Genomic DNA, 11,368 nt, shown 5'->3' on the forward strand with positions numbered 1-11,368 from the left:
CGTGTTCAATGTTCATTAACCATCCTTTTAATGCTCTCTCTCACACCATTTGTCTAACCTGCAAGGATCTATTCCTGTAAGAACATTATTTCATCTTAAAACATCATACCTCATTGTCAAGTTTGCTGATGACACAACCATTGTGGGCCTCATCACTGACAATGATGAGTCAGCCTACAGAGAGGAGGTTGATACCCTGACTACATGGTGTCAGGATAATAGCCTTTCTCTCAACATCAGCAAGACAAAGGAGATGATTGTGGACTATAGGAGACGGCAGGTGGAGGAGCACGCACCCCTGCATATCAACGGTTCCGCAGTGGAAATGGTCAGCTGCTTCAGGTTCCTCGGGGTCAACCTCAGTAACGACCTCACCTAGTCTGCTCACACAGACAAGGTGGTCAAAGCGGCCTGGAAGCGCCTCTTCTTCCTGAGGAGACTGAAGAAGTTTGGCATGGATTCAGTCATCCTCACCCATTTTTACAGATGTACAATAGAAAGCATCCTGACTGGGTGCATCACAGTGTGGTATGGGAGGTGCACAGCCAAAGACCGCAAGGCCCTACGTAGTGTGGTCAGGACTGCGGAGTTCATCATCGGTAGGGAGCTCCCAGCCCTGCAGGACACATACCACACACGATGCCTCAGGAAAACTGGCAGGATCCTAAAAGACTGCTATCATCCAGCCTTCAGACTTTTCACCCCGCTGCCTTCTGGAAGGCGGTACCGTAGTATCCGGTCTCGCACACGCAGACTGGAGAACAGTTTCTTCCCGAGGGCCATCAGGCTGCTAAATGGTTATTGACACACTATCGACACTTTTGCACTCGTCACTTACATACAATGTCACTTTCAAATTACTGCTTGTACTTACACTTACATACTGTCTCTTACACTACAAATACATATTTATCAGATTTATTGCACTACCTGCTACTCCCATTTGTCTGTAGGGTGATATAGGTTTAATAGGTTAGTATAGTTTATTATATGTTACTATATGTGTATTATATGTTATATGTATATATGTTAGTATTATATGTATAGGTTGTTATATGTTTTAGCATATTGTATTGTATATGTATCTTGTATATTTAGTAAGGTTATTATATGTTATTACATGTAAATTATGTTCAGAATACTTGTACAGAGTGTATGTCACTCATGTTATGTTATGTTATATTATGTTTGCTATGTTATGCTATGGTAGGTTGTTGTGCGGTGCCTTGTCTGACCGTGTGTCATTCTGTGCATCTGACAATAAAAGACTTTTATTTACATGCACAGACCAATTTGTCTCAATTACAGTAACCTATCTACTGTTACACATTAACCTAAAGCTTAAAGACATTTTGTATAGAGCTGAATATGCAGGCTAAGGAGCACAGCACAGGCTAAGTCTAAAATACAGGTAAGTGTGATCATCTTTTATATTTCTACACTTACATAGGCTTATGTGTTTTTTTTTCTTTCAAATCTGCTTATTTCTACAGCATGGAATGCTTGAAGCTTTCTTTGTGCTGTAAACTACAATACAACCAACTGTTATGAACCTTACCACCTATAAAACCACCTATTCAAATGGGATAATTGAATAAATTGAATTCTCGCTATATTCTCAGAGAGAAAGGGGTGGAGTGGACAAAGTGCAGGAAGTGTAAAGCACACTGTTCTCTTTTGATGTCTTCAGCCTTCTTCATTTATAGTGAAAAGTTTTACATTCACAACGAAGGAGCAAAAAGTCCTGTGTTTTGTTGCATATTCAAACTACTTGTGTAGTCTGCTGTAACTAGGTGTGGGGTGCGTGAACTAAGGATCTGACTGAGAAAGTGGCCTTGCAAAACAATTGACAAATAAAGATTCACAAAAAGTAGCTGAACAATGACTGAACAGACTCATGGAGCGTTATACAAAGTAGCGAATCAAATAGTGGTAGGCTACAACTTGTACTGTCCCTCCCCCAAAGCAAAATGTATGTTGCATACAAGGTGTCTGGTCTCATATGGCAAGCTGTTTTAATAATTAATAGCCAGACTGGATATACAGTATGTTGCCGATATCTGTAATTAAATTCTTCCTATAGTAAAAAAAAAAACATTTCATATATCCGTAACGTCATTCTTCCTAGGACAAATTAAATCAATTTTGCCATTCATGTGCATACGGATTTCCATATCAGATATCCACAACATTTTTGACATCCAGAATGAATATTCTGGATATATGCAATATAATTCTTACAAGGAAAAACTCCCATTTTAGATATCTACAATCTGATTGTTACAAGTCATAATTTTTATGTCAGATATCCAAAATGAAAAACCATTCCAGAGTTCCATAATAATAATGTCCAAAATATATTGTCACTGAAATTGAAATTTCATATATTCACAAATGCATATCTGTTAGATAGGACACCGTTTTGACATAAAAAGGGTTCATTGACTATCCTTAGTTATATTTTAGATATCCACAACAGCATTTCTCCTAGTCAAAATGATATTCTTATTAGTCAAAATGGTAATTACAGACATCCACAATTGCATTCTTACTAGTAGAAACTGTATTTTCTTAAAATAAAAAAAATGATGTGGTCGTTTTAACATTTAATAGCTACGTGTATTGCAGACATCCGTAATTAAAATGTTCCTTCGACAAAGATACAATTACAATTGTCACTTCAGATATCTGCGTCATTCTTCCTAGGACAAATTACATCACTTTTGACAGTCGTATATTGGGCTTTCAATTTCAGATATCCACAATTACATTTTGCAATATAATTCTTACTTGGAAAAAACTTTTATGATAAAAAGGCTTCTATCTACCTGTCAACAGATATCCACAATAAATGTATGGATATATGTGATTGCATTGTTTCTAATCATAATTCTAATTGTAGATAAAAAAGTAAGATCTAAAACGAAAATTGGTGTTGGACTCCAATTATTTAACATTGTAGTGATATTGTATCCCGAGTTCTGCCTAGATGATGGTTAAGTCTTAAGATGGTTAAGAGTTTGGCACTCTGAGATTCTTTTGAATGAAGAGTGCATTACAAATAAAATAAATTATTATTATTATTATTATTATTATTATTATTAAGTGTTGTCTGATAGGCTAGTTGTCGTGGGGGTGTGCCTGTAGCCTTTGCATGTTTGGCATAAATAAGGCTATTTATGAACTCTGAACTCTGCTAAATGACTAAATGTAAATGTAAAACATTAATAATCTTCGTACACTTGTGGGTGTCAGGTGTAGGCTTCACCAGAAACGAACTAGGCTATGATTGCAAGTGATGGTTACCCTTATGTCCTATCTAGACAAACAACTAATGTAGGCCAGTGAATTAACCTACTGTATCTGATGCTGATGCTGCGATAATTGGCCAATCCAACATCATGTCATTAGTAGATGAATTCCAGTATAATTCATAATTTAAAAAAAAATTAGGATAGGATTTGTTTAGACTAAAAGCTGGCAGGCACATCCAAAACGTTCTGTAGACATAGACAAATGTAGGACTAGACAGGGCAGACATTTCAATATGCCTACAACACTTTTTTCCCCCCAAACCAAAATGCTGCCACTCTGAAGACATCAGTCGCCCTCCTCCTGTACTCAGGTCCACCATCCACTTGACTGTATTGCAAATTAGATTGGTATCTTCCCTTCCAAGTCACTCATTACCTAACCATCCGCACTGTACAAAATATATGTCGGTTATTTTAACGAGGTCCTAGCACACATGTCGAGTCCAAAGTTTGTCTGGAGGATCTGAATTTCCTAATCTTCTGAATAAAACAGAAAAAAAATCGAAACTTTGGATATTTAAACTTAAATTGTTAGTCGAAATTTGTATTTGTGATCAGAAAATTGAACGATAAGCATTGCATGGACCAGTTTGGATAACAAATGCAATTGTGGATATCTGATATTGAAAGCCCAATACACATGAACGGCAAAAGTGGCGTAATTTGTACTAGGTGTTGTCAATATCTGAAATTACACTTTTTAAGGATTTACTGGTTTTCACCAGGTTATCTTGAAATACAATTTCCACTAGTGTTAAAAGTTACCATTACCATTCTGACCTAGATAAATGCTATTATGGATCTAAAATGTACTTACAGATAGGCGTGTGGTTCGATTAAATGTTAAAACGGCTTGCCATAGGTCTCAACTTTACTCTACAACGGCGCGTCTGACGTAGCTTCTTTTACGACGGCGTGCCGTGTCTAGTCTCTAATGCCCATTTTTCGACAGTGTGTCTCGAAAGCGCCACGGCAGTGAATAAGCCGTTTTTTGTTTACGTCAAAAGTATTGAAAAGCAAGAGCAAGTTGCTCAAATATAAGAACTCTTAGTGTATAGCTGCATCAAATATTAATATTCGATCGATATCGTTCGAAATTCAAGTTTTAACGCGCGCCACTTCTTCAAGTCAAGCTCAAGGCCCGGCGGACAGCTAGCTCGAGCGGCCTGGAAAAGTTTGTTGTTGTCACGTGACAAGATACGAATGTGGCGATACAAGTTTTTCTTCCAGTATTAAAGCATCGCGAATACTTGATATCGTTTTACATACTCTATTCTCAAACAATGCCTCAACCGAAACACAGGAAGATTGCTGTGTTGGGATATAGGTCTGTTGGTGAGTAAGAGTTGGAATAGTGTGGTCTGCTAGCAAGCTAGTCTTTGTTTTTGTTTGCATAGCAATGCTAGCTAGCTAACGTTAACATTACCTTTAATAACTCTAGTGTAATGAGCTGCAGTCACAATATATCTGTTTCATTGACATTTTAGACAGTGCGTTTAACCATCGCCAAGATATTTAGCTGAGAGTGTCTATATGAGCAATGTAAGTCACTTTATGAATAATTATTTTATCAACTTCAGCTAGCTCGCTAGTAAGCTAACCTTTTAAGTTAACTCTGGCACATGCGAAAGTTGTGGTAGCCAGCTAAAGGTAAGGCATCTGTTACAACAGTAAGGTTAACGAACCTAGCTAGCTAGCTAGCTAGCTAGCGGGGCTAGATACTGTTTGCTTTTGTTGTATAGTTTGTCACCTATAATAAATTGTACGTTTCCCAACATATGCTTATGCAGGCTGTTGGCTGTTACGTGATTGTAGAAGCTCCCTTTGTGTACTTATTGTTAACATTGAAAACTCTAAGGCGAGCTAATTTGATGTTTGCCCCCATGACCGTATTAGGATATATTCGTGTTGACATGCGTTATTGCAACGGTGGGAAATGTCAGATGTATCAATAATGTTTATGTTATTTTATGTTATGCTATGGTAGGTTGTTGTGCGGTGTCTTGTCTTAATAATTTCAGTGCCCAGTCTGACTCTGTGTTCTGTGCATCTGACATTAAAAATACTTGAAGTAATTGACCAAAATTCCTCTGTAACAGGCAAGTCCTCTCTAACTATACAGTTCGTGGAAGGACAGTTTGTAGATTCATATGACCCTACTATTGAAAACAGTAAGTTTGTGCACTTAATTTTTTTCACCCGTTTATATGTTGTTTATCATAGGTTTGAGCAGTATGATTTTATAGGACATTTTAATTTATTAGCATTCATTCTTTAGTTAGTCTGTTAGCTCATGTTGTTGTCATGTGCAAGCAGTTTTTAAAAATGGTACAAATAAGCCCTAGTCAGAACAGAAACGTTTTTATTGCCAAGCCAAGTAGGTTAACACCTACCAGGAATTTTCTATGGTATAGTGTGACTCACAGCAGTAATAGGTTTATCATCGAGGTGTTACACATTCCACCATTGTTACTGACATGATTCTTCTATCCTTTTGATTTGACACAGCTTTTAATAAAATGGTATCTGTGAACGGCCAGGACTTTAATCTTCAGCTTGTGGACACTGCTGGTCAGGTACTATTCACATGTGGTGTTGCAGTCGTTATTTCATAGGAGTTAGTTAATACCAGTCAGTGAACTTGTTGGATGGTACTTTTTATGTGCAGATACAATTGCCAGATACACGTTAGTGTACATTTGTTGCTGTATTTTTTTAAGTAATAAGAAAAGTAATGTGTCTGTTATAGCAAATTAAGCGGCATTCTGTCTCCTTCCATTTACATAAGTTCTTCACAGTTTTTACATAAATCTCACCTGCTTTCAATTGTTTTTCCAGGACGAGTATTCCATTTTCCCACAATCTCACTCAATGGACATTCATGGTTATGTCCTTGTCTACGCCGTCACCTCAATGAAAAGGTGGGTGTCATAGTGCCCTAGTATTTCACTGAGGCAAGTACAGAAGGCTAAGTAAGATGGGAGTGCATGGAAGGATCTAGATGTTTTAATCTATAAAAATGATAATGTAATACAATGCCTTTTTAAATCACCTACGAACAGCTGAGCTGAACACTGAGGAATGTTTTCCATGTGAAAATGGACAGATGCTGATTATGTTGTAGTTGTTCCTTCCTAATGATGTTATAGTTAGCTAGTCTCTTTACTGCAGTGAGTCAGAGAGGGTGTACAAAGTTGTAGTGCTCATTGTAATACTGGTAAAACGAGATTTAATGTGTCTGTGTAAGGCCCTTGTTATGGCTGTATCTGCGTCAGCACCACTTCAGTAAAATGAATGTGTAAATTACTGTGAAATATGAGAGCAACCTAATCATCTGTACATGCCCTCTGCCAACACCTATTTTAGTGCCTGGTGGTTTTTAATCTCGGCGGAGACTGCACAGCCAGGAACAATGGCAGTGCAGATGCATACTTGAGATAACTGTCCTGTCCTTTATTGACCTTGCTGCTCTGCTCAGCTCTACTCTGCTGTATGTGTGTTGGCCATACCCGACAATCCTGGCCCTCAAACCAATATACAGTACCAGTCAAAAGTTTGGACACACCTTTCACCAAGTATTTTCTTTACTTTTATTATTTTCTACATTGTAGATTTATACTGAAGACATTTAAACTACAAAAGAACACATATGGAATGATGTACTAAACAAAAAAAGTTTTATCTACCATGTAGAAAATAATAAAATCAAAGAAAAATCTTCTCAAAAAATGAGAAGGTGTGTCCAAACTTTTGACTGGTACTGTACATTAACCACCCCTTCTTTTTTCCCCACTAACTTTTATTTCTTCCTTTCTTTTTCTCTCGTTTTCCCTTTTCTTTTTCAGTTTTGAAGTTGTTCAGGTTCTACACGACAAGCTGCTGGATATGGTTGGAAAGATTCAGTAAGTTTTTTCTTGTGTTTGCTGTTGTGGGGCGCGGGTGATTTCAGTTGATGTAAGCTACTACACTAAAAGAGCTGTGATGTTCATCTTAGGGTGCCTACTGTTCTGGTCGGGAACAAAAAAGATCTTCACATGGAGAGGTAAGAACAATGAAACAGCATGGCTGGGGAATGAGTAAGTCTAGTATGAGAACTGCATTGGTTTTACAAATTCCTCAGTAATGTCCTTTTTAGAAGACACTGTAAACCCTATGCCCTCCCAGCCATAGCTGCACTATGTTACTGTATGTCACAAGTATATTTTGACTACCCTAAACATGGTTTAATTTATTGTCTTGGCACTAATGTGTCTTCATGCAAAAGGTAATTGGGAGGGTGGATGAATCCAGTCAGATCCTCCAGCCAGTGCTGTTGAATCTTAATGCGATTTGCTGGAGAAATTACTAGATTGAATTATTTTGTGGCACAAATAGAACCAGCTTTAGCGGCATTCCATAATTTCGTTTCTCTGTGTCGTCTGTCCTGTCTGTGTGTGCTCCCGTGTCCCCAGAGTGATTAAGCCAGAGGAGGGCAAAAAGCTTGCCGACTCCTGGGGTGCTGCTTTCATGGAGTCCTCTGCTAAAGAAAACCAGGTGAAGTAGACGTCCTTTGTACTGGGCATCTTCAGCAGTACAGATAGTCAAACGACTGGTGTGTCAGAAACTATTGAAGAAAAGTCAGCACACAAACTTTTACCCCATGAGTTATTTTTTTTCAATGAATTAATTTATTTTTTAATGCCGCACAACCAGTGTTTCGACCTTCTTAGGTCTTCATCATGAGGGAGTAAAACTTTGTGTGCAAACTTTGATTCAGTAGTTTTTTGTATTTACCCTGTCCTGCACCTGAGATATGTGCACTGACTTCCCTCTTATAATAATAATAATAATAAAACTTTATTTATATAGCACCTTTCATGCAAAAGAATACAGCTCAAAGTGCTTTACAGCAAATACATAATATGCACAAAGAAATGACATGCACATAAAAATAGACATCAAAGAAACATAACAAAGATATAGTGCAAAAAAAAAAAGAAATTTTTTTTTTTATAATTATAGGGATATATTTAATCCAACCCCTTAATATCACCAGTAGAGATTTAAATTAAATTAAAAGTATTTATATATATATATAGTGCGAAGTGGTAGCTAGTTAAAGGCTAATGTGAAGAGGTACGTTTTTAGTTTTCTTTTAAAGATGTTAAGCGAGCTGGCTTCCCTGATGTCTATAGGCAGTATGTTCCATAGCACTGGGGCGTAATTGACAAATGCTGCGTCCCCGATTTTCCTACGGCTTTTGCTGGGAACCTCCAATAAACCAGCATTCGATGATCGCAGTGTTCTTGAGGGCAAGTATTTGACTAGGGAGTTTGCAATGTAACTTGGTCCTAGCCCATTAAGGGCTTTGTATATTAGGAGAAGGACCTTAAAGTCAATTCTAAAAGTTACTGGAAGCCAGTGCAGAGCAGCTAAAACTGGACTAATGTGCTCTCTCCTCTTGGTTCTGGTTAATAGCCGAGCTGCAGAGTTTTGAATGAGCTGAAGTCTCTCAGTTGTTTTTTTTGGGAGGCCAGTAAGGATTGCATTACAATAATCAAGACGGCTTGAAATAAAGGCATGAATCAGTTTTTCAGCATCTTTTTGATTTATAAATGGCAGGACTTTAGCTATGTTTTTAAGGTGGAAAAATGATGTTTTCGTCACCTTGTTAATGTGAGACTTGAAGCTTAAATCTGAATCTAAAATAACACCAAGACTTGTAACCTCCGATTTAATCAAGGGAGTTAATTTCCCCAAATTATTAAACAGCATGACTGGTGTGTCAACCTTGTTCATTTACATCAGTCCTCCATAATCAACAAATATCACTTTTCTAAGAATTATTAGACATTCAAATGTTTAATGCATGACACATTTCAGCTTGGAGATGTTATAAGTGATGTTAGCTTTTCTAGCTTACTTGAGCCAGAGTACTGTATTAGTCATTCCTTTCTTACTTATGTGTGGTGCACTTGCAAAATAATTGGCCGCTTCTGTGGGAGTTTCCTGATTGGTCAATATATCTAGACCATTTTGAAATTTGACTTGCTGATTACAGAATCCAAGCCAGTCCCACACTTTGTTTTCTCAAAGTACCTATTTCCGTGAAGTACCATGAAGTATACCTTACAGCAGCTTGAAGTACTATGAAGATGTTCTGCTGAGTGTTGAAAGGGGAAGGGTGAAACTAGGAAATAATCAGTTAAAAAATACTAAGATGTTGGATTTATCTCTCTGGCACAGACGGCCGTGGAGGTTTTCAAGAGAATTATCCTGGAGATGGAGAAAGCAGATGGAAACGCCCCCTCAGAGGAAAAGAAGTGCGCGGTGATGTAGGCGGGTCCAGGCAGACACAAGCAGTGGGCTAATTGGCCTATGCCAGGAGACACAACATCACCAGCCAGCCAATTGTAATCTATCAAACTACAGAGTTATAGTTCAAGGCCCCCCAATAGTAGGAAAGAACTGCCACACTCTGTCCCCTTACGATTCTGTACAGTTCTTTTTACAGCTCCACGGTGTTCTGAGGCCAACTGAACATAACATCGCATTATATTTATTCTTTCTTTTTAATATATCAAACATATATGAATGAAAAAAGAGGTATGGAATTCACTTAACAAAGTATTCCCAGTGTGATTTAAATAAGACATGTAAAGTAATGCGGAGACAAAAGTCTTGCTGTGGAAAGTACTGTAGTCTGTTAGGTTGGTTGGCCTCAGTCAAGCAACACTTGGGAAAAGTAAGTTTAAAAAAACTGCCAAATATAAACTGAATAGCCACATGCTTCATTTTAATGTTTTCAGCGCTGCATTTTTAATGTGATATTACACATGTTCATTTTCACAGCCTTACATTCATTGGACACTAGTAATCAACTTTACACGTCTAGCCATTTATCAGGAGTGGGTGGTGTGACCCTAGTGTCTCTGTCCACTGTCATTGGCTGTCTCTGCCTTAGACACCACTTAGGCCAACCAATCGCTGGTGCCTAACATAAGTACTCAGTCTATTTTCTCAGGTTGTTCATAGATTCCAGCCAATCCGTTGTGGCTTTTTTCTGTCAAACAGTCTCTTACAATCCTTACCAGCTTGTCCTCGTCACCCTTCTCCACTGACTGAGGTAAAAGGGGTTTGGGGGGGGGGGGGGGGGTGTGCGAAAAGCGCGAAGCTTTCCCCTGCCCAGTCCTCGTAGGTCAGTCTAAGTCAGGAGTGGGATGTCTGGAGAAGTGATGGGATACGATGGAGGATGCATTGGTCCATTGACAGGAGTCTTTTTTTCCACTGCTGTAACTGCCTTTCATTAGCTGTCAATGATTTCTGGGGTAATGTGGGGTTTACCCCCCCTCCCCCCGGGCCTTTTTTCAGACTATCTGCAGGTACTCAACTGTGTGCCTCTGATGAGAATATTGCAGCAGCAGAATATTTCTTTATAATACTGTAAATCATGTTTTTTTTCTTCTTATCTCTCTTCCTCCTTTTTGATTAGAATTTTTCATCTTTGAAACTTTGTTGACAGATTAGGGTTTTGAAATATCCACTACTGAATTTAAACACGCCCCCCACCCCCCGCAAACTTAGCTGTATTCCTTGTACAGCTTTAAATTGTTTCTCTTACAGATATTACTTTGTTTATAGTATTGTTTGAAAGCATCACCTGGGGTAATTGAAAAATCTTGATTGATTGATTTATTGATTTGGTTGGTTGGTTGGTTCATTTTGTAATTGAGTGGTAGTGTAAAAGAAGGTGTGCTGGTGATGCTGTGTCACGTGCCTTACCCCTGCCCCCCCCATTATATGACTCATGTCCCCTCTTTCTCCCCAAAATTCATCTACACACATATACACAGACCGTTCACCTCTGCCCAGACTGATTGAAGGTGCTCTCTAGGGTTTCTCTACTCTGTAGACTTGACTCTCACATTGCTTTTGGGGGACATCCAGTGGTGTTGTTGCACCTCAACACCCAATACCCCACGTGGGGGATTAGTTAATACAGAAAATCTTGCTGTAAACAGTTTTGTATATAAATGAATAAATCCTTTACTCTTGAATTTCTTGTCTCTTATTTC

General features: G+C 38.3%; 1 protein-coding gene across 1 annotated transcript; it reads left to right on the top strand.

The window, feature by feature from the left end:
* Positions 1–4,251: 4,251 nt before the first annotated feature.
* rhebl1 (Ras homolog, mTORC1 binding like 1) lies at positions 4,252–11,350 on the top strand. The gene is made up of 8 exons (XM_012829391.2): positions 4,252–4,649; positions 5,414–5,485; positions 5,823–5,890; positions 6,153–6,235; positions 7,160–7,216; positions 7,309–7,356; positions 7,766–7,847; positions 9,540–11,350. Exons 1-8 carry the CDS (start codon positions 4,598–4,600, stop codon positions 9,630–9,632), a joined length of 555 nt encoding a protein of 184 aa, XP_012684845.1. The 5' UTR covers positions 4,252–4,597; the 3' UTR covers positions 9,633–11,350.
* Positions 11,351–11,368: the final 18 nt, after the last annotated feature.

This window comes from Clupea harengus, chromosome 5 (assembly GCF_900700415.2).
Source record: "Clupea harengus chromosome 5, Ch_v2.0.2, whole genome shotgun sequence".
Classification (NCBI taxonomy): Eukaryota; Metazoa; Chordata; class Actinopteri; order Clupeiformes; family Clupeidae; genus Clupea; species Clupea harengus.

What these genes read in the sequence shown, in the direction of transcription:
- rhebl1 (XM_012829391.2), top strand. Translation starts at nt 4,598, where the DNA reads ATGCCTCAACCGAAACACAGGAAGATTGCTGTGTTGGGATATAGGTCT. An exon ending in TTGTGGACACTGCTGGTCAG is followed by an intron (nt 5,891 to 6,152) that starts GTACTATTCACA and finishes TTGTTTTTCCAG; the next exon opens with GACGAGTATTCCATTTTCCC. An exon ending in AAAGATCTTCACATGGAGAG is followed by an intron (nt 7,357 to 7,765) that starts GTAAGAACAATG and finishes CCGTGTCCCCAG; the next exon opens with AGTGATTAAGCCAGAGGAGG.